Below are 27254 nucleotides of genomic sequence, written 5' to 3'. Positions count from 1 at the left end.
TTGCAAAAATGGGCTAGAATTAGTTGGATTAGGGAAAACGGGGGAAAGAGGACCGACAGATAAGAATAGTCCAAGTGGGGAAAATGTTATGAGGCTCAGAGGTACAAGGTTACATAATACATTTGGGGAACTGCAAATAGCTTGGAATGGAGAGGAGGTGGTCTCTAGTGTCTCCATCTGTAAAAGGAAACTCCTTTAGCCCTAAAATTTGTGAGTTTCACTGTAGGGGGAAGAAGGTACAAGAGAATAACTCATTTTAGTCCAGAGTAGAGTAGTGAAGCATGTGATCATAGATAGCTCCAATCTTCCCTTGAAGCTGAAAATATGTCTGATAAACTCATTCATTTATTTGTTCATCAAAGGTCTGTTAAACTCCTACTTTACATCAGACTACGTGCTGGGCGCTAGGGAGCCAGAAATTTGTAAGACTCTAATTTGACAGTATTTTTAAAAATTGTTTTGTGTCTTAAACACCCACTATGGAACATACTTCACTTACTAAAAAGCCTCATTCTGAACAGTATCAATTTCAGAAAAACTATCAGTGACTGCTTTGAAAGCAAAGGAAGTTTTCAGCTTAGCTGAGGGCAGCACATAATAGTGGACATAAGTGAATACAGCACTAAATACCAAGCACTGTTCTAAGCGCTTGATATAAATTAACTTATATGATCCTCACAGAAATCGTATTCTCTTACTTACTGTTTATTTTAACCATAAACATACCCTTTTGACAGTTATCTTTCCGCATATTTATTTTACCAACCGCTAATCATTACCGCAAAAAATAACAAAGGCCTAGAAACCTCGAGAAGTAGAGGTGGGGTCACTGAGATAGTTGAGGGTGATAGGAATAGTCGTTTTCTGCCAAATGGAAGTTTTTCAAACTGCCAAAGAATTCTCCAAGAGAAGTGAGTCAAAAAGCAGATACGGGGCTTCCCTGGTGGCACAGTGGTTGAGAGTCCACCTGCCGATGCAGGGGACACGGGTTCGTGCCCCGGTCTGGGAGGATCCCACATGCCTCGGAGCAGCTGGGCCCGTGAGCCATGGCCGCTGAGCCTGCGTGTCCAGAGCCGGGAGAGGCCACAACAGTGAGAAGCCCACGTACGGGGGGGGGGGGGGGGGGGGGCGGGAATAAAAGCAGATACGGCAGTCTCTCCCCAGGCTACAGCAGTAAACCCAGGAGTCTCTGAGCTCTGTCTACCAACACGAACAGCCACATGGGCCTAAAGGTAGGCTTGGAACAATGTCATTATCGGGCCATCTCCAGTGAAGTTTGAAAAATAAATAGTACTGGAAACCAAAGAGTAAGCAAATGCACCGTTTATCATTTCACCTTCATGAGGTCAACAAACATCTGTCACACACTTTCACTAAAGTGGCCGGCAGAGGCAGGGTGATGGCTTCTGTTCTAAGCATTTGAATGGAAAATTACCACTTGCCTTTCGAAACTTCCTTACACACTCAATGGAGACCTGAAAACATGGATGCCGAGGGCCATGCTACTAGATTCTATGAGCCGGAGATTTCAAGGCCTCTCCTGATGCCTCTTGATTTGCAGGAATAATGGTTTTGCAGATTTTGATGGTCCATCTGCCTTGTCCATTTTTGTTTTCTCCCATAGTCTGCTAAGACGGATGTATGCAAGACCAGAGTTGGACCATGAGTATTCCAGATTACAAATCCTCTGATGTTTCAGTCTACTTCTTCATGTGATATCCCAAGTACTTTTTCCTAGAGGGGGGGAAAAAGAGAAATAGATTCTTAAAATTCCAAGTTTGATTCACTGTTGAAGTGAAAACATATGCTTTCTTATCCCAGGCATGACCCAAGGCTTGGAGACCATGTTAAGGTTGGGGGAGGGTTTGGAAAGGTGACTGGCATCCTTGGTATGCCTGAAAGGAAAACTTTATCAGCTAAGGACTTATGTTACACACCCAGGGCTAACTGGCTAGATGGGAAAAGTCTTTGATTGTATGGTTAAATTCGAAAGAGTAGATACTGAAAGGTTGATGACTATGGAGGTGGCAAACCTCTTCTTTCAAAGTGCTGTAGAAGGGGTGAGGTTGCCAGGACCACGGGGTAACGATGTGAATGGTGCTTCAAGTGAAGCAAAAAGGCCAAGGAATAAATTAAAATCAAATGGTGGCTTGTTTGGCATGCTTTGTGGATAGAGTCGCTATTCATTCATTTGATCGACTCATTATTCTACAAGTATTGGCTGAACATCTATGACTTATGTAAAAGTAATGGAAACTATGAGAGAGAAAAAGGGGCATGAAATACATAATTCTGCCCTCACAGATTTGCAGTTCCGTTGGGAAGATAAGATGCACTTCTATGAAATGTGGATGACTAAGATAATTAGGAACCCTGAGCTCCTGGGAAACGTGTGCCTAGGAATAGTTTTTCTCCTTCTGCACCACACTACAAGGACACTCCAGAGAGCCACTAACATCCCTGGGGCAATGGAAGGCTTGCCACCCAGATTCATCTCTTTCCTGTTCAGGGAGACTGAGCCACCCGCCTCCACACTTTCATAGTTCGTATCAACTCGTAAATATTCTTTCAGCAGCATCCTTTATTTTTTGCAACTCTGTCTCTGCAACTTTGGAAAAAATTAGTCCTTTCCCTCTTATTCTTTTTCTTCCCTCTCCTAATTTCTAGCTACGTGCTCCAAATTAAACCTAACTGTGGCCAAGACTTAAGATTAAGATTTATGATGACCTGGAAAAGTAAACTAATACATTTTGAATTGAAAATACAAGTGCTAAAGAACTAGTGCCACAAAATTCTAAAGCCTTTGAAAATTCCCTTTATTATTTCTACCCCCTAAAAATCATCTGTTTTCTCTGATTGGAACTGTTTTTCTCTCTAGCACTAGCAACCAAATTAAGAACTAATAAAACTTTTTATATTCTTTTTTCTTTCCTCTTTTTATTTGCTTACTAGAATTAGAACCATTGTTTTGTTTTGTATTTTGCGGTACGCGGGCCTCTCACTGTTGTGGCCTCTCCCGCTGCGGAGCGCACGCTCCGGACGCGCAGGCTCAGTGGCCATGGCTCACAGGCCCAGCCGCTTCGCGGCATGTGGGATCCTCCCGGACCGGGGCACGAACTGCGTCCCCTGCATCGGCAGGCGGACTCTCAACCACTGCGCCACCAGGGAAGCCCAGAACCACTGTTTTTCGTAACAGATTTTTTTGAACATACCTAAAACTCACCTCTTAAAGTATATAATTCAGTGGCTTTTAGTATGTTCACGAAGTTGTGCAGCCATCACTTCTATCTGATTTTAGAACATTTTCATCACCACAAAAAGAACCTCTGTGTCCGTCAGCAGTCACACCCCGTTCTCTCTCCCCAAAGCCCTAGGAAACCACTGTCTCTATGAATTTGTCTATTCTGGACATTTCATATAAATGGAATCATACAATATATGGCCCTTCTGTCTGACTTCTTTCACTGTGCATGATGTTTTCAAGGTTCATCCACCTTTCCATACTTCATTCCTTTTTATGGCTAAATATTATTCTACTGTATGGATATTCCATATTTGGTTTTTCCATTCATTATTCATCATGGATAAACTTCTTCGTTGTTTCCAGTTTTGGGCCATTATGACTAATGATGCTGCTATGAACATTCATGTACAAGTTTTTATGTGAACACTTGTTTTCAGTTTTCTTGGGTATAGACCTTTTGGGGAACTGCCAAGTTGTTTTCCAAAGGGGCTTGACCATTTTAGAGTGCAACCAGCAATGTATAAGGATTCAGATTTCTCCACATCCTCACTGACACTTGTCTTTTTTATTTTAGCCATGCTAGTGGGTATCTCATTGTGGTTTTGATTTGCGTTTCCCTAATGTAGAAATGAAGATGGCAAGCAAGGATCTTTTCATGTGCTCATTGGCCATTTGTATATCTTCTTTGAAGAAATGTCTATTCAAATCGATTTTGCCCATTTAAAAAAATTGCGGGGTTTTTTGTCTTTTATCGTTGAGTTGTAAGAATTTATTACATATTCTGAATACAAGTCCCTTATCAGATATATAATTTGCAAATATTTTTTCCCATTCTCTGGGTTTTCTCTTTACCTTCTTGATGGTATCCTTTGAAGCAGAAATATTTTTAATTTTAATGTAGTCCAATTTATTTTTTCTTTTGTCGCTTCTGCTTTTGGTGTAGAAACGCCGTTTTTCATAGAACACTTTTGGCGTTTCAGCTACATTAATTAACTAAATAGACTTTTGAGAATGGGCCTGTAAGCCCAATTGATACTTATAGCCTCGCTGGAAAAATATATTAACTAGACCAACAATGATGGTAATTTCCTGTATATAATCATAATGCAAACGTGAAGTGTTGTAAAAGGTCAGAGGCTGGTAAGAGTCTTGAGCCGGAGTAGTCCGGAAGGGCTCTGGGGCAGAAGAGGGACTTGAGGGGGTCCTGGAAGGAAGGGCAGTTAAAGCTGAAGCGATGTTGAGGATTCTGTCCTCTTCTTAGCGTGAGTTAAGGCAGCTTGAATTTAGAATACCTAAGAGCCTTGTTCAGATTAGCCACTTAAGGGCTATCATATCTGGTGCAAAAGTGGAAAATAGGAAAGAACAGAAGTCTGGGTTGCTTAATGGGTAGCCACTGGAGACCATGGCGGACACTTCAGCCCCTTAGGCATGATCAGCTGTACTTTCCGTCTGGCAGCCAAGACACTAAGCCTGTTTGGAGGCCCCAGGGCCATGTCCAGAGCAGACTCAAGCCTCCTGGCCCCTGGGCCACTCTCGTGGAAAGAGGACTAATGATAATGTATGTCCTCCTAAGAAGGGCTTGAACAGACAAAAATGCCCTAGGCCTACAGTAAGTCCCCTACACACGAACCTTCAAGTTGCGAACTTTCAAAGATGCAAACGGGCATCTGGTTCCAGCAAGGAACCAGAACCTGTGCCGTCAATGTTGGGCATGAGTGAAAGTGCAGCTGCCCTCCGTCTCCTATCGCTGAGGATCCTTCAGCTCCACCTCCTCTCCCTCCTCCAGTCAGTGACTCTTCTTGCCTGTTCACTGGACGCCAGCCCCTGTGTGCCAGCTGTTATACTGTGTTACTGTACTTTTCAAGGTACTGTACTGTAAGATTCAAAATGCTTTCTTGATTTCTTGTGTCATGTATTATTTGTGTGAAAAGTATTATAAACCTATTACAGTACAGTACTATATAGCCGATTGTGTTAGCTGGGTACCTAGGCTAACTTTGCTGGACTTACGAACACACTCTCAGAGCAGAACTCGTTCGTACGTAGGGCACTTAACTGTATTGAGATTTAGAGCTCTGGATGGGGTAAAGCATTTTGAAAAGGTTACTGTTACGAGGCCATTTGAACGTGGCAGTTTTAAGGAAATCTCAAGGGAAAAGGATGGGAGAGGGGTTGAGGTGAGGAATCAGGGTAGAGAGGTCTGTTTTGCCTGATAGCAGGTAATTAAAAATAGATGAAAATTTAACTGCTTCAGTTATCAAAATGTCCCTGTCAAAATGGCTGGGTCCAAGCAACAATGGCAAAATGTCATAAGTCCTGAACCTCTGCGTGAGAATTACACCCACACCCCATCAGCATCTGAGAGAATAAGGAACTATGTGCCTGTCCTTTTCTCACTGCTAGACTTCCGCTGCCTGCAAAATTTGTGAAAACAGAAATTATGTCTATCTAAACATTTTATATCAACATCTCTTCATTTCCTGTTATATCCGACCAGTCCCTCTCCCCCCACACACATACCCCACATACCCTTTGGGAGCTCAGTAAATATTTATTGATAAGATAATCACTAAAAAATATGTTCCCATCAATGGAATAAATCTCTTGCCACTCAAGTGTCCAAAACCCATGAGAACCACTTCAAAGATGTGTTCCCTTCACTTAAAAAAAACAAACCCAAAAAACCCCTTTCCATCCCATCTCCTCTGAGTTCTGGGAAGATTTATTTTTAAATAGGATGCACTTACCCAGCCACCGTGCTGCTGGACCCAGGGCGAGAAGTTCTCCTTCAGGTACTTGGTTCCAAAGCCCAGCACCCTGTTCATGGGATGGCTGTCGATGCTTGTGAGCTTGGCCGTGACGTCTATTGCAAGAGCAGCCTTAAAGCCCTGAGCTTTGACCTCTGATTCTCCCCTGGTGTCCACACCCCTTAGGAACTGGTCTGTGATGGTCTTGAAAACAGAGTAGGACAGCCCGCCCTGGAAGCTGTTCATCAAAGCCTTGTCTCTCTTCAACTGTGTGCAAGAGGAGAAGCAGTCAGTACAGCAGCCTGGCCCGGGCAGGCAAACTCTCCCACTCGACACTGGGCAACTGAAACACCCAATGGAAAACCCTCAATTCTGGTCTCAATCGTGGTGCCATGTCCTGCAGGACCGGATTGGGCATGGACCTTCTCTGTGAATTTCTTTCATGGGGACAAATACAAACTGAACAGCCCATTCATTCGACATTCAGCAGATGTTTCCTGAGTGCTGAGTACCCAGCAGGTGGTACTGTGGACCATTAAGACTCAGCCCCTCACTCAAAGGGCTCACAGTCTACTGACGGTTGTGACCCAGTGCAAAGTGCTCTGTTAGAGGTTGTGTAATGGGCAGAATCTGAAGCCTGGAAATCACTGTCTTTGGGCTCAACTCCTCCTGCTACACCTCTTACTAGCTGTGCAGTCTTGGAGAACTTAACCTCTCGGTTTCAGTTTTGTCATCTCTATACTGGGATGACAGTACCTGTACTACAGGGTAATTGAGTAAAACATGTTGTGCTCAACATGGTGGAAAGTGCTCTCAGTGTTAGCATTTGTCCAGGATGCTTCAAGATGCGAGATGCTTTTCTTTGGCCGTGCCGCAAGGCATGCAGGATCTTGGTTCCCCGACCAGGGATCGAACCCGTGCCCCCTGCAGTGGAAATGTAGAGTCCTAACCACTGGACCACCAGGGAAGTCCCTGCCTCTGCTTGTGAAAAATCAGGGCTTGTGTCATCAAGCATACATCATCCTCATCTAAGGCCTTCCTTGCAATGTCTGTAAAGTGATGGTTGTCATGTGAAAACAGAAATTGCTCAATGATCAGGGACTATATGTTTATTTGAAAATCAACTAGTTCTGTCCTTGAGGAATGATAAGCTGAGCAGGTTTTCAACCAAGATGGTTTCTAAAAGGGGTATTCTGGGGATGAGTCAGATGCGACATAAAGATTTTTAGTGGAGCCGTGTCCTTTATCTGAGCCCAGCCCACCTCCTCCCAACTTCCAGGAGACACAGGGGCCTATTTGCATTATAAGTCTGAAGCAGGAACATCCCCGACACCAAGAATGGACCCCTCTCAGTCATGAGCCAGTGGAAGAAGGTAGACTCGAAACCTCCAGCGGGCGGCTGGAATCCAGGACCATGCCAGCACAGTAAAAGAATGAAACGCCAGAAGGAAACCCCTTCCACAGGTACCCACTCTGCCCCCCTGCCCCTTGGGGTTGCACCTGGCTTTCTGGCATCTCAGGGAGGTGTGGGAGGAGCCCACAAGTGCCCTCGGGGATGAGTGGCTTTGCAGACACTCTGCAGACATGGCAGGTCCCCTCCTCCTCGTCACTGTCCCATTCTGTGGGGAACTTAACACCCACAGAGCACGAGCAGAGCTTCTGTGTGTTCCCACCAGAGTCCTCTACTGGAGAACCACATAAAGAGAACCACCACCATGTTTTCTACATAAATAATGTAAATGATTGCCCCCAAATCATCAAGAGAGTGCATCAGGCAAAGTGAGGTTTTTAAAGTGGTAATTTGTGGGGTGAAAAGGAAAGCATCTCTCTTCATAACCAGAAGGGTCAACCTTCATACCACGCCCCCGTCCCTGGCCTCCCAGACCTACTGCCAAGTCCCGGCCCCGGGGGGAGGCCAGGAAGGAGAGCCACAGCAACTTCGAGCTGTAAGGAATCCTTGAGCACACCTGTCAGATCCTTCCTCGTTCAAGTACTGAACTGTGGGCTGGTTAGTGGCATCTACTTGGAATTCTTCTAGAGACAGGAAGATCATTTCTTCACAAGGCAGCCCTTGGCTTCGATGGACAGCACTGAGTGCTAGAAAGTTCATTCTTAAAGTGGGGAGAAATCAATTGCCCTGTAACTCCTATCAATGTTAGTTCTGGAGAAACACAGGGGTGTCCTTTAAAACCATGTGCCCTCTTCTGTTTTCTGCTTCCTCTGCACCCCTGTCCACCCCGTACTGTGGCCCTGAAGCTCCCAGACCCCCTTCTCTTTTCTTTGGTCCTCCGTGTTTCCTCAGTGTTTCTCATTCTGCACCACCTCACCTGCCCTTCCCTGTCCTGGTCACCATCCTCTGGGCACACCTGTGACAAAGGTGTCGAGGAGCCACAGAGCATGCTGAGACTGGGCTGGCTGGCTAGCCAGTGAGTGCTGTTTCCCCCTCCTGCAGAGTCCCCACAGACCTGACTCCTCCCCATGGATCCTGGCCAAACAAAGGAATGGGTCCACAGGCCAGCCCCTGATGCACAGATGCTGGCGACCATGCAGCCGTCAGTGGGCGGCAGACACGGACAAGATCCCTTGAGAAGCCCTGACTACAGGGGGGCCTGCTCACTACCTCTTTACCTGAAGGTAACTCCTACACGTTCCTGATGGGAAGAACTGGTCTCAACTTCTAAATGGCAGGAAACTCCAAGTTCTCCGAGTTAACACTAACCTGCCCCCTGGCCGAATTGCTGAGAGAGAACAGTCCGGCCTTTCTAGGGGGAGATTTCAGACAAGACTCCAGACTTGGAGCAGCTGTGGGACACAGATATCCAGGCTGCAGGGCAAATGCAAGAGTCTAAACTTCCCTGAGGATCAGTTACATGGGGAACTAGATTCATAATTCTATTCAGCAAATTTTAATTTATTGGTGTCTTTTTCCTGCAAAAACAAAGTTACTTTTTTCATTTCCAAAAATTCCAAGGAGGCTCCAGAAGGTTTACTTATGTTTTCCAAAGTGATTCATTTTTGAGATGCTGCCAGCACGAAGAGTTTTGAGTCCAAGGGAAATAAAATTCAGGACTAAGTGGAAACCAGAACTTTGCAAAGGAGCACAAGCAGCAGTACAGTTCCATCCTTGGGTACCAGCGCGCGGACGCAGAAAGAAAACTCGTTAGTTCGAGAAGCTCCCTACCTCTCTTTCCAACTGATCCCCCGAATATTTCAGCAGCTCAACGATTCTGGCTGTTATCTGGTCTTTTCCGTCTGCCAGGGGAAAATTCCAGTTATTTCTTTTAAGAAAAAACAATCTTAAATGTTTCCAGGGACAATGCTTGTAGCCTGGTTAGGGATTGAGGAAGACATGCCCTTCATAATTCTCAGCAAAGTAAATCTTACCTTGCCTCTTCTGATCAGGCCCAAACCATTCCAGACACCCTTTCCCACAGTCCCCTCCTTTCCTCTCTTTCTTCCCCCAGCACTCCCACAGTTCTCACCGTGAAACTCATCACTTTATTTACTGTAAAAATGTTGTTGAAGATACATGAGCTTATCTCTAAAGATATTTAGGAGCAGTTTCTCTCGGTCTTTGGGTTTGTCCTGAGCATATGGTGCTTTTTCCATATAGACACCATAAACCCCTACTGGATCATCTCACCCCTTTGTGTTAGCTGCTAGGAACTGTAGAGCCGAACTGTGGCCTCCTAAGGGGGGGGGGGGGTATAGTCTTCCTGCATTTGGGGAATTAAACTCATTCCTAAACCCACCTGTTTTCCTACTGTTTTCTTTTTACAGTATCTTTCAAATTTGATTTATCTTACTAAAATGTGTACTTTGTGTGCTGTGTCTTTACAACAAGGTGGAGTATAAGTAAATAAAATGAATAAGGTCTCCCACCCCAAAGGCTAACATGGCAGACAGAGAGAGAGGTGGCCCCAGTTGGTGTGTGTGTTGGAACAGGGAAGGTGGAGTCTGATTTTTCTCGTCTCAAAATGTGCTAACATGCAACATTAGGAAAACGGTCGTTGCTATAGAGCGGAATCCAAACAGAGACGGCCCTTTTTCCTTATGGCGCAGTCTCTGATGTCATGGAGTCCTCATGTTTGTCCCAGAGGGAGAGGGGAGGAGAGGCCAGGAAATACATCCCACAGGGTCGAGTGAAGGGCAAGGTGGTAGGAAGTCTGAGACCCAAGTCACCTGGGAAAAGAAGGACTGCATGCTTCCACCGCCCACGTGTAGTTTTTAATCTGACGCTGCCGCCTCTCTCCAGGGAAGTTGCTAGAACAGCAGCCTGAATTTCTCATGAGCGCAAAGGATGAGAGCCTGAGCTTTTGCTTGGTTTAGGGGTATTGCTTTACGAGGCCCAGGCACACATGAGATAGCAATAAAGTTGGAACACTGTTTTTTGCTGTCAGAAGGGTCCTCCTTTCCCAGCGCCTCACTCTCTAAGCCCCTTTGGTAGTTTGTGGTCCCAGCAGCACAGCACAGGGTGGACAAACTCAGCACTTTGCTTCTGAGCTTGGGAGACACCACCACCTTTGCAGATCAATCTTTTGCCTTCTGTTTTGGCGTACTGCAAACTCAGGGGCCAGCTAGGACCCTCATCATCACTGGAGTTTGGGAACGAGAACCACGGGCAGGATAGTCATTAATGAGGGAATGGCCAGACTGAACTTCTCTTCCTGTGGCACTTGGTCCTGCTTCCCTCAACTCTAGAATTCCTGCAAGTCGGATGCGATCCACAGTCCTACCTATTGGTATAGTTTGGTGACAACTGACCCAGTCTGATCACTACTTCTCAGTTCTGCTTCACGTTTTGCCCCAGACCTGGTACCTGACAACCCCCTGCTTTTTCACAGGAGCCCAAGGCAATATCGTAAATCCCCGGGCGATGCTCCAACTATACCCTGTGCACTTGCTCGAGTACACTGGTCCCTGGCCATGGCTAACGTGATGAAATCTAACTTGCATTTCCCCCTGTGGACAAGGTTGAGTGCAGGCTTCCTCCTGCCCCTCAGTAGGAGACTTTCCTTTGGACTTAGCAGTGAGTTTGGCCTGTTGCTTCCAGCTGCTGGCATACTCGCCTTGGCTTGGGCTGGTCTCTCAAGCTAAAGAAGGTCAGTGCCTCCAGCGTGTTGCTGTCGTGCCCTGAGGCCAGCTTAGCAGAGATTCCTAAGTTGCAGAGCCCTGAGCTGTGTAAGTACATAAATGCTGTAGACCTCTGCATGGCAGACAGGCAACCCACCGCACACACTCTTCCCACCTGCAGCTGTAGGCTGGAAGCCCTGGTGCTGGAGACCCTGGTGTGTCACAATCGTTCTGGACTTGAAGCTTCCTCCCTGGCTGTGGAGCGCTTCTGGTGGCGGCCAGGAATAAACGATTTCAGCGACTCGATTGGCAATGGAAACAACCTTGGGGTCCACGGCTGAAACAAGACAAAATGGTGCTGACAGGCCCTTCCCAGAACTTCGTCTAGCTGATTGGTATGCACAGTTGCCCGAAATGAAAACACCAGCCTGGAGCGAAAGGAAGCGGCCGGGAGTGTGCGTGGAGGGGAGTCCATTCTTCAGAAATCACTGGCAGTTGCCTGGCAGAGGCTGGGACGGAGGAGGAGTTCACAGAGGAGTGATTGCCACCTCGAAACAATTGCCCCTCTGCACCCTCTTTCTGAAGCCTTGCAAAATTAGGGTCCCCTTGCCCCTTTGCAAGGGAGGAAACACAAAAGGGAGTGCTTAGTTCTTTGCTTGAGGGAATGCTCATTATGCTTTTATTTTTATTCTTTTTTTTTTTGGACATCCTTTATATCTTGGAGAGCTGGCCCCTATGCACATAGGAGGGCATTCAGCAGTGTGACAAGCCTTTCGGGGTTGTCACGGAGGAAAGAGAAATATCCCTGCTCTCAGGCCATATTCATGACTCATTATCAAGTGAACACTGAACTGCCCTTGCTTGCATGGTCACTTGTCTTCTCTCTCCTCCACATATAGTGGGAAACATGCGAAAAGTGCTGATAGGTAAACAAGGATGCATAAAGTCTAAACCACGACCTTCAAGAGTTTATAATCCAGGAAAAGCCTTATGCCATGAATTTGCACAGGCAACTAGAGGGTAAAGCATTTGGGGACATGAAGGTTTAAATGGCACTGGCCCCCTGAATGTCATAGCCTGTGAAGGACAGGTCGACTTTGCCCCTGGTAGGGGATGGGGCCGGATTGGGAGGGCAGGCGGTACTGCTGAGTTACTTGGGAGTAAAATTGACTTTGTTAACCCATCACTAAGTTCTTAACTTTCAGAAGCTCGTACAAGTTCTGCCTTTGACACGGAGCGGTCGTATCATGCAATGTTTAAGAACAACAGTATTTAATTCATAAGACTTGACGAAAGTGACAGAGTGGGGTTTTGGCCAGAAGGTTGGTGTGCCCAGGGGAACACCCGGACCTTGTCAATCAGGATAGATAAGAGAGGCAAGGCCTGGGTCCGGGGAGGGATTGTGTCACATGCAAGGCAGGGTTTGACCTCCTACGGAGCTGCCAAGGTGGTTCCTGAACCTCTCTCCCTGGACTCGCCCGTCACATGCACATGGCGCCCTGGTGCTTTCCCTTCACCCCCCCAGGGCATTCACTGAAAGGCCATGGCAACTGACACTTTGTCCACAATGCCTTCCTTTAAAAAAAGGCATAATGGCTTCCTTAAAAAGCTACATTTTTCATGATGCTCCATCCATAGGGTTCAGAAACAGATCAGGAGTGGGTTAGAGAGAAAAATTGGAGAGGTCAAGGAGAAGGATCAACGCTTTTCCTTCCCATTTTAATAACCCAACCACAAGTACTTTCCACTTTTAAATCACCTTACTGCAGTCCAACCGGCTTGCTCGTGAATGCTGGCCACCCACGGAAGGAGGTGGCAAGAGGCTGGATCCCAAAACCGGTGGGAGCCTTCCCTTGTGTCCGCAGGAGACGGGAGAGGAAAGCTTCCACGTGCTTTCCTCTCTGCAACCTTGTGCGGCCTGCAGGGTGATTAACACGCTCTCTTCCACGGAAGTCACACTGCGCCCACCTTGCCCTCAAAGGAGGCAGGTGAGGGCCCCCAAGGTTGTCACTCCCCAGCCCCCAGCCCCCGCCACGTGGCAGGGCAATCACAAGGCCCCCAGCAGACGTGGAGGTACCCAAGCTGACTAACCTGTGTATGTGTATCTGTCTCTGCGGACTGGAGGGATGCAGGTGAAATACGTGCAGGAAAAACTATAAGCAACCTCATTTTGACTCAGATGAATTAGCTCTAGTTAAGATTCCCATTCTAATACCTTAATTTAAAAAACTGGAAAAAAAAATTCCCTTCTCATCAGAGTTGGTCCCATCTGATAGGCAAGGGAACATTGGGTGGGTGTGGAGAGAGAACAGAAAGGCTGCCCATCCTTCTGAGTTTATTCTGGGGGCTCACTGTGGGATTAAGGAGAGCAGGAGAGCGGGATGGGGGAGGCATTTGGCTTGAGGCATTTGTTTTAGAAGAGGCAGGGCGTTTGTGAGAGAATTCCTTATGGTCGAGACTGCTATTTCCTACCCAGTATCCACTTTCTTTTTCTTCCTTAGTAACAGATCCCTGAGATGCCAGGGGAAGCTGACAGCACTACATTTCCCAGCCTCGTCTGCAGTAAGGAGTAGCCACTGAGATGTAAGAAGCTGGGTACAGTTTTAAGAAAGCTCTCTGAAAGGGAGCTGCATTATCTAGGAAGGAGATACCCTTTTGTCCTTCCCTTGCTTCCTCTTTCTTCCTGCTTGGAATGTAGACATGATGGCTGGAATCCCAACAGCCACCTTGGGTTTTAAGGTGACTGAGGTTGGAAGCAACTAGCTGAGGGATGGCAGAATAGGAATGCTTAAAGATTGTGGAACTGGTAGATCAAGCCTGGGCTGCCAAACTGTGGTTTTCTTCTATGGGAGAGAAAAATAATCTCTATGTTATTGAAGTTGTAGCGAGTCATAGCTGTGGAGAAAAAAAGATTCACACAAAAACTCGGGTTGGTGTTACTAAAATTGGTATTGACATTCATTTTTCTACATTCCAAGGTCTCTTACTATGAGACTTTGGTCTTGGGACATAACCTCATCGTTCTCACTCCAACCTGGTGTCTGAGTCCTGGAAATGGCAGCACAGGCTAAATTGCGACCTTCAGTTAAAAGAACCCGGGGTGGGGGGGGAAGGGTGAGCTGTGACAGGGTGAGAGAGAGTCATGGACATATACACACTAACAAACGTAATAAGGTAGATAGCTAGTGGGAAGCAGCCGCATGGCACAGGGATATTGGCTCGGTGCTTTGTGACAGCCTGGAGGGGTGGGATAGGGAGGGTGGGAGGGAGGGAGATGCAAGAGGGAAGACATATGGGAACATATGTATATGTATAACTGATTCACTTTGTTATAAAGCAGAAACTAACACACCATTGTAAAGCAATTATACCCCCATAAAGATGTTAAAAAAAAAAACAAAACAGGACACCAACTGCTGAGCTCTGATTTACATGTGGCAGAATAGAAATAGAACGTGAGTCCCTCTGGGGTCACACCCAACATAAAACCAACTAACTACCCACATAATTAACTAAACAAGAAAGCAAGGAGAGAGGAAGGTGAGAAGGGAGGAACAACTGTGCTTAAATCCTTAAAGCTACGCCTCTTTAGGAGGTAACCGTTTCTACATTTGTAGGGATATCTATATATCTACACAGAGAGATGGAAATTTTAGAAAATAAGAAAGGTGACATGACACTTCAGTAATATTGAAATACAGAACGTCATTTTTCTCAGGAAAGCCAGAAGGTTAAAGTCTGTAAAATCTTCCGTTTCCTGGCAAACTCCACAGAACAGGACAAGCAGAAAAGCCTATTGAGGTCCCTCCAAACTGTTGTGTTTGCTCCAGAGCTCAGATACCACCCGCAGTAGAAGAAGCCTGCTGTACCCCTGGGGGAAGGAGGAGTTCCCCCAGGTAATCGCGACCCTAACTTCCCCTCTCCTAAGATTCTATAAGTCTGATAGGAAGTGGAAGTTTCCTTGATCACAGTGAATGATCTAAAGCTGTCATTGTGCGGGGGTGATTCTCCAAGTAAGCCAGCCATCACAATGTTTAAAAATTGAGACATTACTGCCACCTGTTGACTAATTATTGACAAGTTACACGGGCCAATCAGCCCAGCAGGAGGGGGGTTTCTTTTAAAATCTGGGCATTGGGCACAAGGTATTGTTGGAGGGGAGGAAGATGGTTATGCCAGGGTTTGTGGATGAAGGGCGATTCTGATAAAGCCTTTCATGAAAATGTTTTGTTCGATACAACGTGTTTTGTACCACTGAAGGAAGATTTTGTCAAAATTCTTCTTGGTGGTTTTTTGAGTGGCTTGTACTTTGAAAAGTATTTTTGTGTACAGCTATCTGATCTTTCCATCCACTTCAGAGGCCATTGTACAGATGGAAACACAGAGGCCCAGAGACGGGAGTTGACTTCCCTCAGGAGGAAGAGCAGCCTGAGCCCGGCTGGGGCTATTTCTCTTATATGGGTCTCTGGCACTGAGGATTAGGGATTTGGGCAGCAAGTTTATAGACGGTGGAGCCAGAAAACCAGTCCCGTCACCCTTCACGGCTATCCTCTTCCTTTCTTTTCAGTCTTGAGAAAAGCAGGGAAATTAGAATTGAGTATTAATAGGTTGGGAAGCTGAGGTTCAAAGAGTGCCTTGCCTAAGGCCCCATTACCAGCTGGGAGGAGGTGAACCCCCAGGCGCACAAAGAAGGGAAACACATGGCTGCGGGAGAGAAAGAATCCCCGAAAGCCTACCTTCACGCTCTAAGCGCTGTTCCACATTGGAGAGGGACCTCGGCCACTGCCGACCGTGAGGACCACTCTGAGGTCCCACCGGACTTTGCAGCTCAAAACGGATATCCAGAGGTGAGCTCTGAGAGTCCTCCTCCTTCTCTGCTACTCCAAAGAGTGTTCTCCAAGACGACTTTTTCTTGCCAACGTTTATGGCCTTCTCCGTGGATTGGGAATTTCTGCAAGTCCACGGTCCCTGTGTCCATGCTTTCTTTGCCTGCCAACTCTCTGGTCCTTTCTGGGACAAACTTCTTGTTCTCGGGAGCTTTCGTGAGAAGACAGCAGAGGTGTTCTTGAAGACGTGGTGTTTGACATAGAACTCCAGGATTTTGAATTCCATGCTGTCTGGGTCATCATCATCCAGGGGGATCTCCTCCAGGTCGCAGGCGCTACTGGTGCACATGGCAGGGCTGCAACGACAAAGTCCACACGCGTCCATCTACCTGGGAGCCACCTACTCTTTGTAGGTCGGGAGAGATGGGGTGAAACTCAGTAAGCATTTATTCAGTACCTATTCTCTTTGTGCTGGGGGCAGGGGGTCATCAGAGTTGGAAAAGCCAAGGTTTGTTCTGAAAGTTCAGTCTTACAGAGATGAGACTTGTACATAGATAACTCCAGACAAAGAGGGTGAGCTAGGAGCTCGAACAGAGATGCAGGAGCCAGCGCGGGAGGTGGGGAGGAAAGACAGCTGTGAACGGGGGGCGAGTGCAGGCTCCTTGAAGGAAAGAAAGTGTTTGGATGGGTGGCTGGCTACTGGGCCTTAGAACAGGCTGGGCAGAGGGCAGGCTCTGGGTGAATTTAGGATGTGTTTGAAGAGTGGAAAGAGATCTGGTGGCGCATAAGCCTGTGCTTTGTGGAGAGCTGGGGCTATAGGGATGTGGAAGGACCACGGGGAAGTGGCAGTCAGGGCCAGGCGATCAGGGCCTTGGAAGGTCAGGCTGAAAGCTTTGCATTTTCTCATGTCGGTAGATCAGTACATTTCAGAAGGGGCCCTAGACTGTGGAGGGCAGTTAAAAGTTTTCTTGGGGGCTTCCCTGGTGGCGCAGTGGTTGAAAGTCCGCTTGCCGACGCAGGGGACACGGGTACGTGCCCCGGTCCGGGAAGATCCCACATGCCGCGGAGCGGCTGGGCCCGTGAGCCTGCGTGTCCAGAGCCTGTGCTCGGCAACGTGAGAGGCCACAACAGTGAGAGGCCCGCGTACCGCAAAAAAAAAAAAAAAAGTCTTCTTGGGAGAGGGTAGCTGGGCAAGGGGAGAGGCCAGCTCAGGGGAGGGAGCTGTCTGGGGTCCCTGGCCCTCCCTGGCCTCTCTCCATTCTTCCTTTACTCGCTGATTTAGCTTGGAAAGGTTTGCTTCTATTCCTTCCCATATTTAGCATTCCATGTAAGATTTTATCTGAAGAAAAAAATCCTGCTTTTTTTTTTTTTTTTACAAGTTTGAAGCACACTGATGGAAGCAATGGAGAGCTTTTCAAAGTCTGGAGCGGGAGAATGATGTGACCACAGACATGTTTTAGAAAGATCAATACAAGCACTAAAATGATGGGGATGGAAGTTTCATCTTTATTTCCATATGAATAACCAGATAGATGTAATTAACTGATTGTGTTCAATTTAAGCTCTCATGAAATAATTCCTTAAATGGTTGTCTGCTAGGAAATCATTTCTTTCTGATCTACTTTGCTTTCTTTGGTTGTATCTTAAGGACTATGATTTCCTTTTTGTCCCAGATGCCAGAGAGCCCAGATCTACCAACCGTCATTGGATTAAAATTTCACAGACAGTGCGTGTGCTGGAAACCAGCTTGGGCTTCTCAGTCTAACAGTCCTGAGTTCAAATTCTGGCCATACCACCGACTAGCTGTGTGACCTGGGGCAAGTTACTTCACCTCTCTGAACCTGAGCTTCCTTCAGGTAAATTGAAAATAATAATAGTCATCTTGCAGGGGTATTGTGAGGGTACAATGTAATGCATGAGAAACCTCAACACAGAACCTGGCTCAAAAACGGTAGCTATTTTTTTTTTTTTAGTACAACTGTCATCCCAGGCCCTCTGACTCTGTCCTTGATGTGGCTCTTAATCATGGACCCTTCCCTTAATGGTCCAACTTTAAGAGTGTTTTTTGGCATGTGAGCTGGTGTGATAATAAATAGCTGTAGTGATATTAATGGGATCGGCTGGCATGTCTCTCCTTTTCTTTCCACTGTCCCCTCTCACACCATGACCAACTGATAAAGAATTGGGGGCTTCCCTGGTGGTGCAGTGGTTGAGAATCTGCCTGCCAATGCAGGGGACACGGGTTAGAGCCCTGGTCTGGGAAGATCCCACATGCTGCGGAGCAACTAGGCCCGTGAGCCACAATTACTGAGCCTGTGTGTCTGGAGCCTGTGCTCCGCAACAAGAGCGGCCGTGATAGTGAGAGCCCCGCGCACCGCGATGAGGAGTGGCCCCCGCTCGCCACACTAGAGAAAGCCCATGCACAGAAACGAAGACCCAGCACAGCCAAAAATAAATAATTAATTAAATGTAAAAAAAAAAAAGGCAAAATTCAAAAAAAAATAAAAGAATTGGGACAGTGACCGCAGACGGGGTTTGAGGCATTGTGACGTGGTTCAGATCAATTTGACTGTGTGCCTGGAGGCCGATGGTCCAGGGTTGGCTCAGTTTATAACTTGCAAAGTGCTTGGGCAAGTCTCTCAATTCTTTTGGTCCTCTGATTTCACAGCAAATGTTCTCTAACTTTCCCCTCTGATTCCATTACTATTTGAAGGAGGTGTGAGGGCTGAGACATATCCCCTGCAGGCCTGCCGATGATGCTTCCTGTTTCTATCGTTGTTTCCTATCTTTTTTTGGAAGAGCCTCACACTGGATGATAGGAAGCTGCTCATCCAGGAAGTGCTCTGTGGCCAAGCCTCGAGAAAGCAGTTCTGATGGAAGTGATGCCAGGCGGGAGATGCAGGGGCTGTGCCAGAACATCAGGTACAGACGGAGGGGGCAGAAGTGATCTGCCAGGGTGGCCAAGGGCAGGGCTGCAAAACCTGAGACACCTACTGCACACACAGATATATCTGCACGACTCCAAAGCCCCCCCAGGCCTGCCTCGGGCAACTAAGCCTGAGCAGTGCTTGAGGGGCGACACCGCCACTGGGTCCTCCTCCCTCCCTTTCGTCACACGCCTGTCCTATTCTGGGGCTTGGACTATCTTCCTTCCCTCACCTACTCCCGATTTCACGCGCCCATTGTGCACTGCAGGGAACTTTCTGCTGTCTGGAATCACTTCAGCATCTGCGCCCTCACCTCGCTCTGCCTGCGCCCCCCTCCTCGCCCCATTCTCACAGGTCAACCATTCTTCCCCTCTTGGTGCCCAGTTTCAGTCACACCCATGAGGATCCTTACCAGGTCTTCCAATTTATCTAGACTTCATTCTCTTTTCCACAAGGGAATGTAAGTGCCGGGAGGACAGGCGTGTTGATGTGCTACTTTTTCTCTGCTGGGTGCCCAGCTCCTACAGTAATGCCTGGGGCAGAAAGGCACTTGGCAATGAACTGTGGACTTTTTCCTATTCTGAGACAGACTGTCTGGGTTCCAATCCTGGCTCTGCCGTTAGCAGTTATGTGACATACTCTCCAGGCTTCAGTTTCCTCATGTTTAAAATGGGGACGAAGGGACTTTCCTGGCAGTCCAGTGGTTAAGATTTCGCCTTCCAATGTAGGGGGTACAGGTTTGATCCCTGGTCAGGGAGCTAAGATCCCACATGCCTCGTGGCCAAAAAAACCAAAACATAGAAACAACAGAAGCAATATTGTAGCAAATTCAATAAAGACTTTGAAAATGGTCTACATTAAAAAAAAATCTTTAAAAAATAAATAATAAAATGGGGATGAGAATAGTACGTTTCCTTCTGTTACAAAGATTAAATGAGTTAATATTTGTAAAGCATTTAGAATAGCATTTAAGTGTTTGAACAACTATTTGATTTAAAAAAATATTTATGAAACCCACTTACGGCCGGCCACGCTGTTCTAGAGAAGTTGCAAGGGGTTTTCGGGTGGTGTAATGGGGAGAGTGTAGCATGTGGGGTGAAAAGGCGGTTGAAGAGCTGCTTTTCATACTTATTGGCGAGGGGGCTGAGGCAAGTCATGTAGCCTCCAACGAGGTGTAGTTTTTCCATTTACAAGATGCGATTCATATCGTCTAACTTGAGACGGATAACCTGGTTCAAATCCTGGGTCATCGGCTTACTAGCTGTGTGACAGGCTACATACCTTCATTTATTTCTGCCTTCTTTTTTTCATCTGTAAAATGGGGTAAAACAAAACAAAACAAAACAACAACCCTGGCAGGAGATCAGCCAAGATGAACCTACCAGGAAAGATCTTCAACAACTAAAGACAGAAAGAAGGAACCGCAGCAAAACGAGCCGGAGGGGCAAAGTTGCGATAGAGTCAAGTGCCGTAGCCCTGGGTGGGTGGCCCACAGATGGGAGAATAATTACAGCTGCAGAGGCTCTCCAAAGGAGTGAGAGGTCTGGGGCCTTCCCGCCTGGGGGCGCTCTGCTGAGAAGATGAGTCCCCAGAGCGTTTGGCTTTGAAGGCCAGAGGGGCTTACTTTCGGGAGAGCCAGACGGCTGGGGCACACAGAGACTTTGCTCTTAAAGGGCACGCACAAAACCTCACACGCTCTGGGACCCAGAGCAGAAGCTGTCATTGGAAAGGAGCCTGGGTCAGACGTACCTACGGACTTTGGAGAGTCTCCTGGAGAGGCAGGAGGCGTCTGCCGCTCACCCTGGGGACATGGGCACTGGTGGCAGCCGTTCTTAGAGTTCCTTCTACCATCTGGATGTTGGTGCTGGCCCGCCCCATTCTGGGATCCTCCCTCTAGCTTATTAGCCTTGGGGATTAGCCTCGCAGCGGCCCAGCACCCTGTAGGTGCCAGGGCTGGGACACCTCAGGCAGAGCAACTAAGTGGGCATACACACAGTGCCATCCGTCAGCAGACAGGCTGCCTTAAGACCCCCTGAGTCCACAGCTGCCCCTGGACACAGCCCTGCCCACCAGAGGGCCCAGGACCCCGCCCCATACACCAGTGCGCAGGCACTAGACTCAGGACCCCCAGGGCTCTCCAGCCAGAGACCCCACAACCCCCTGGGCCCTGACCCTATCCTCCAGCGAGCCTGCTCTAACCTCAGGACCAGCCTCACCCGCCAGTGGGCAGACACCAGCCACAACACAACCACAGCCTTGCAACCTGTGGACACAGCCCACCCACTAGCAGGCCAGCACCAGCCCTGGAACTAGCAGGGCCCTGGCCCTACCCACTAACAGGCCAATGCAAGCTTTGGGACACCCCGGACCCTGCAGCCAACTGTGTCAGGAACTGGGCCCATCCACCAGGTCTAGGACCCCTGGGCCCTACAACCAGACCCCAGGACTTGACTCTGCCTACCAGTAGGCCGGCACTAGCCCCAGGACATTGTTTCACCCACCAATGGGAAGGCAATAGCCCCAGGGTCTCCTGGACCCTGACTCCATCCTCCAGTAATTCAGCCTTAGCCCTGCCCCCTCCCCACCCTGGGGTTCTGCAGTCAGCCACCTTGTGACCTGGCCCCGCCAACCAGCAGCTGGCGGCCTCCACACAAGTTAGGGCCTGGCATCCAACTGGACCAGGGGCCAACCAAGCCTACAAGACCACCCACAGTAGTCATCCCACACAACAGAAGGGCCCATGCAACCCACACAGGGGGCACCCCTGGAGCATATAGCTCTAGTAATGAAAAGGGACTGCACTGATGGGATGTGGAGGACGTCTCCTTCACAAGGCCACTTCTCCAAGACCAGGAAATGTAACCAACCTACCAGATACAGAGAAATAAAAACAGCAAGTTAGGCAAACTGAGGCAACAGAGGAACATTTTCCAAACAAAGGAATGATAAGGTCCCAGAAGAACCAAGTGACGTGGAGACAGGCAATCTACCCAAGAAAGAGTTCAGGGTAGTGATCATAAAGATGATTAAAGAACTTGGGAGAAGAATGAATGGAGAGTGAAAAGTTAGAAGTTTTTAACAAAGAGAAAATATAAAGACCCAAACAGAGATGAAGAAGACAATAATTGAAATGAAAAATACACTAGAAGGACCCAACAGTAGACTAGATGATACAGAGGAATGGATCAGCGAGCTGGAAGACAGAGTAGTGGAAATCACTGATGCTGAACAGAAGAAAAGAAAAAAGAATGAAAAGAAATGAGGACCGTTCAGGAGACCTCTGGGATAGCATCAAGCACACAAGTATTTTCATTATAGGGGTCCCAGATGGAGAAGAGAGAGAGAAAGGGGCTGAGAAAGTATTTGAAGGTATAATAGCTGAAAACTTCCCTACTCTGGGAAAGGAAACAGACATCCTAGTCCAGGAAGTGCAGAGAGTACCATACAGAATTAACAGCTCATTTCAACTCAATATCAAAAAAACAAACAACCCAATTAAAAAGTGGACAGAAGACCTGAATAGACATTTTTCCAAAGAAGAAATACATATGGCCAACGGGCACAGGAAAATATGCTCAACATCGTTATCATCAGAGAAATGCAAATCAAAACCACAATGAGATATGACCTCTTACCTGTCAGAGTGGCTATCTTCAAAAAGTCTACAAATAACATAAGTTGGTGAGAAAAGAAAAGGGAACTCTCATACACTGTTGGTGTGAATGTAAATTGGTGCAGCCACTGTGGAAAACAGTATGGAGGTTTCTCAAAAAACTAAAAATAGATCTACCATATGACCCAGCAATTGCCTTGCTGGGTATATATCTGAAAAAACCGAAAACACTAATTCAAAAAGATACATGCACCACAATGTTCATAGCAGCATTATTTACAATTGCCAAGATATGGAAGCAAACTAAGTGTCCATCAACAGATGAATGGATAAATGTATGTGTACTACGTAAATGTATGTGTACTACACATACCACACACACACACACACACACACACACACACACACACACACACTGGAATACTACTCAGTCATAAAAAAGGATGGAATTTGGCCATTTGCAACAGCGTGGAGGATATTATACTAAGTGAAATAAGTCAGACAGAGAAAGACAAATAGTGTATGATACCACTTATATGTGGAATCTTAAAAATGCAACAAACTAATGAATATAACAAAAAAGGAACAGACTCACAAATATAGAGAAGAAACTAGTGGCTACCAGTGGGGAGGGGAAAAGGGGAAGGGGCAAGATTGGGGTAGGGGATTAAGAGTTGCAAACTATTAGGTATAAAATAAATAAGCTACAAGGATATACTGTACAGCACAAGGAATATAGCCAGTATTTTATAATAACTATAACTGGAGTATAACCTTTAAAAATTGTGAATAACTATGTTATACATCTGAAGCTTATGTAATATTATACATCAACTATACCTCAATAAAAATTTTTTTAAAAACCCATAAAACAACCCCTCCCCCATCACATAGGTATGTGGGCAAAAAAAATTAGCACGTGTAAATCACTTAAAGTAGTGCATGGTAGATGTTAAATGCTCAGTAAATATTAGCGTCTTTATTCATTAAAATAGGGGACTTCTGGGCTTCCCTGGTGGCGCAGTGGTTGAGAGTCCGCCTGCCGATGCAGGGGACACGGGTTCGTGCCCCGGTCCGGGAAGATCCCACATGCCGCGGAGCGGCTGGTCCTGTGAGCCATGGCCACTGGGCCTGCGCGTCCGGAGCCTGTGCTCCGCGACGGGAGAGGCCACAACAGTGAGAGGCCCGCGTACTGCAAAAAAAAAAAAAAAAAAAAAAAAAAAAATGGGGGACTTAATCTGGTATTCCAGTGGTACTGCGCGCCTCCACTGCAGGGGGCGCGGGTTGATCCCTGGTTGGGGAACTAAGATCCCGCATGCCATCCTGCAGCACAGCCCCAAAAAAACACAACTATCTTAATAGGTAGCCTTTCTTGTAAGGTTTAATATGTTTATAAAAGAAAATTCATCAAAAGCAGCAATTAAGAAAACTAATGACATGCAAATATTTGGTTTAGCACAACATTCACACTTGATATATATATATATAGAGAGAGAGAGAGAGAGAAAGAGAGAGAGAGAGGGTGAGAGAGAGAGAGAGTATGTGTGTATGGGTGTGTGTGCATAAAGTATACATACTTGTAAGATATGAAGCCTGGGACTTGGCTGGCTTTCCCAGCACCTCATATAATGCCTGACACCTGATAAGCTCTCGGGAAATATTTGATGAATGAAAGAAACATGATATAGAGCTGCCAGATGAAATATGGGAGAGCTAGTCAATTTGAATGTCAGGTAAATAACAAATAATTTTTTAGTGTAAGTGTGTCCCAAGTATTGTATGGGACATGCTTACACTAAAACACAGTATCTGTTGTTTATCTGAAATTCATACCGAACAGGGCCAGGGCCTCTTGTATTTTTATGCAAACCTGGCAACTCGGTGAATAAAAGGTGCTGCTTAGAAAAACTGAGACCTCAGGTTCTTGGAAGCGAGGAAAGTGGACCGAGGGTGGAGCCTGAGCGACCTAAGTCACGCGAGAGAAAGAGCGGGACACGCGGTCGGGACTCGGGCGCCGCCGAGGCGGCGCGGAAGTGGCTGAACCTAGTCCGAGAGCAGCGCCAGGAGGGCGTTTAAGGTGGGTTTTAATTCTGAGCATCCTTTTGAGTTGGGCAGCTCAGGGCGCCCCGTAGGCAGGAGGTACCCGCGGGTCCTCGAGGAGCCGTTGCATTGGTAGCGGGGGAGCCCTCTCCCAGCCATAGGACTACGCTCCGAAGAAACCGTGTCAGTTTAAGGCAACCCAACCAACCAAACCTTTCTAATGCAGTGTGAAGACTTTAAAATTGTGTGTGTGGGGGGGGCGGGGGCGCTGCTCTTGGAGAGGGAGGAAGGGTCCGACTTCTTTAAGAAACGAGTTTGCTGGACTTCCTTGGTGGCGCAGTGGTTGAGAGTCCGCCTGCCGATGCGGGGGACGCGGGTTCGTGCCCCGGTCCGGGAAGATCCCACATGCCGCGGAGCGGCTAGGCCCGTGGGCCATGGCCGCTGAGCCTGCGCGTCCGGAGCCTGTGCTCCGCACCGGGAGAGGCCGCAACAGTGAAAGGCCCGCTTACAGCAAAAAAACAGAGAAAAAAGAAACGAGTTTGCTAATTGCTGATTCAGGAGCAACATCCGAAAAGGGGGGAAAGCAGAGGTCAAGATGGAGCACACAGCGCTTCCATTTCGTGAAAGAAGAGATTTTTGCCGTCTTCCAGGCTAGAAAGGAGCTGAGGGCCCAACCAGGAGGCAAGGCCAAGGGCGAGAGAGAAGCAGAGGGCAGGGCAGTGCTCAGGCATTCCCCGGGACCAAGGGGACCTTGACCAGCCCCGGCGAGCGCTTGCAGCTGCGTCAAAGGATGAGTTCAGACACTTTCAAGGCACTTGACAAGCGTAGGGTGTTTTTCCTACTCATCCTCACTGGGAATGACGGGAGAGCTGTTAAATTGATAATGAAGTCTTATTTTGAAGCAGCAGTGAGTTACTTTATTACCACTGCAGCCCTTCTGCTCTCAGCTGTTCGGGTTCAAAGTAGAAGCAGCCCAACTTCTGGGTTAATGGAAACGTACAGGTAAGTTTTATGCTTATGTTGATGGAAATGAAGCCCTAGGTGAGGCCCCAGAATGTAGGTTCAGAGCCTGGAGTGGAAAATTAGCCCCGGAATAAGCCCTGTGAGGCTCATTGTAATTCAGTGACTCTGCACACAGCCCTACCCTTTGGATCCAGTATTTACTTACCCTCTAGCGTATCTACAGCAAACTCTAACAGACCTACTCCCCGAAGGCAAGGTTTCACAGTGTCTTTTGTTGGCCTCTCTTCCCTCTCGAAGGGTTTCTTCCCCCCAGCCCCCTAAATGGCCAAAGTCCTCGGAGTCCCTGGTGGCTAGTCTCCTGGGAGCACCGCAGAGCAGCACTGCTTGGCCTGCAGAGCAGCATCTGACTTCCAAGATCACAGGACACACTTTAGGGATTTTTCTAGTTCTGGATTCATTGGTCGAGGTTAGATTTTCCTTCCCTTCCTGTGGCAGGTCACGGAGCAAACAGCCCTCATGCATGCACAGAGGCTGTGGCCACCAGGGCCCCAGGAAGCTGGACGGAACTCTGCCCTGGACGGAACTCTGCTCCGGCCTGTCCCGGGGGGGAGAGGCGTGGAGGACCCCTTAGCAACAGGCTCTGCCAGAGAGCTGACTTCCATCACTCTGGACACACAGACAAGGCCTGAGTGTAAGACATGGGTGAGGACCACTCATCCCAGAGGGATGTTCCCAGGCCAGATTTTGAGCTGAGTTTTGTCCGGTTGCCTTGGGCCTCTCCTTCTGCACCCTCTGCCCCCTTACGCCCTTCAGAGGCGGTCCACCCTTCCCCTTCCTTCCCTGAACTTCACCTTATGGTGTCTTCATCCCTCCTCCCCTGTGGTTTTTAATCCTAAGGGTGAAAATGAGGAATGAGGTAAAACGTGTTAAATTCCTACAATAGAAGCTAAACAGAGAGAGCCTCAGGTCTTATTAATGAAACACAAAGACTCAGGCTCTGATGATTATAGAACAGAGCAGGCAGGGAACTCAGGAGGGAGCCTCCTGGGGGGGGGTATTCCCCATTTCACCTGCGCCCTGTACTCAAGGAAGTCTCTAGGGGGTCTGCCGGGACTAGATCTCGTGCCCAAGTGCCCACAGGTACTCAGGGCTCAAAGCCAGGGACTCTTGTCCTCAGCCCATTTCTGCTCTGGGGGAGGTAGCTGGCATTTCAATGGGCTTCTGTCACACTATCACATACCTTGCTACATACTCAATGAGACAGACCTGCATAATGTTAACAATGATTCGGCCAGTTATGTATTCTTAACCCTCCCAAACCTTCTGGAGCAAAGGAGAAATGAAAGGGAAACCTAAATACTTCTCCCTTTTCTGGAAACCCCTAATAAAGTAGATGTTAGCTTTCAGTTTTAGATTCTTAGTTTTGCTTCCTGAGACTTACATGATCAGAACTTTTAAATAAATGCCGTAAACGTTAGGTTTACTAACCCCCCGTTAGATTGCCTCATTAGCAAAACCAGGACTGAAGTCCCCTGTGTCCTGCTGGGAAGGCTGAACGTGAAGACTGGTGTCTCCTAGTATTACCTGGTCTCCAAGCTGTCAGCAGTTTCTCCTGCTTCGGGTCAGGCGGCAGGAAAGATATTTCTATACCTGAGTCTCTCTCCACGAAACTTAAGAGGAAACTTTGGCCAAGTCTTCTTGGCTTCTCATTTTGGAAGGCTCTTGTGATGTAAGACTCCACCCGGGTGTAGCCTCTTCAGGTTGGGACTAAGGCTGGAAGGAGGCTTAGGGAAGGGAGTCACTTCCTTGTTAAGCCCTGCC

The 27254-nt window shown here is 47.6% G+C and overlaps 1 protein-coding gene across 1 annotated transcript; it reads right to left on the bottom strand.

Moving 5' to 3' along the window:
- Positions 1–1172: 1172 nt before the first annotated feature.
- BCL2L14 (BCL2 like 14) lies at positions 1173–27121 on the bottom strand. Its single transcript, XM_082666644.1, has 6 exons — positions 27018–27121; positions 15801–16246; positions 11240–11401; positions 9173–9243; positions 5992–6258; positions 1173–1734 (listed from the first exon to the last, which is right to left on the bottom strand). The coding sequence occupies exons 2-6, from the start codon at positions 16237–16239 to the stop codon at positions 1696–1698; spliced, it is 978 nt and encodes a 325-aa protein (XP_082522770.1). The 5' UTR covers positions 16240–16246; positions 27018–27121; the 3' UTR covers positions 1173–1695.
- Positions 27122–27254: the final 133 nt, after the last annotated feature.

Source organism: Grampus griseus (assembly GCF_964374135.1).
Source record: "Grampus griseus genome assembly, chromosome: 11".
NCBI lineage: Eukaryota > Metazoa > Chordata > Mammalia > Artiodactyla > Delphinidae > Grampus > Grampus griseus.
This window is presented reverse-complemented; position numbering and strand designations above follow the sequence as displayed.

What these genes read in the sequence shown, in the direction of transcription:
- BCL2L14 (XM_082666644.1), bottom strand. Translation starts at nt 16,239, where the DNA reads ATGTGCACCAGTAGCGCCTGCGACCTGGAGGAGATCCCCCTGGATGAT. An exon ending in ACAGCGCTTAGAGCGTGAAG is followed by an intron (nt 11,402 to 15,800) that starts GTAGGCTTTCGG and finishes GTCTTGTTTCAG; the next exon opens with CCGTGGACCCCAAGGTTGTT. An exon ending in GGGATCAGTTGGAAAGAGAG is followed by an intron (nt 6,259 to 9,172) that starts GTAGGGAGCTTC and finishes TCTTGCACACAG; the next exon opens with TTGAAGAGAGACAAGGCTTT.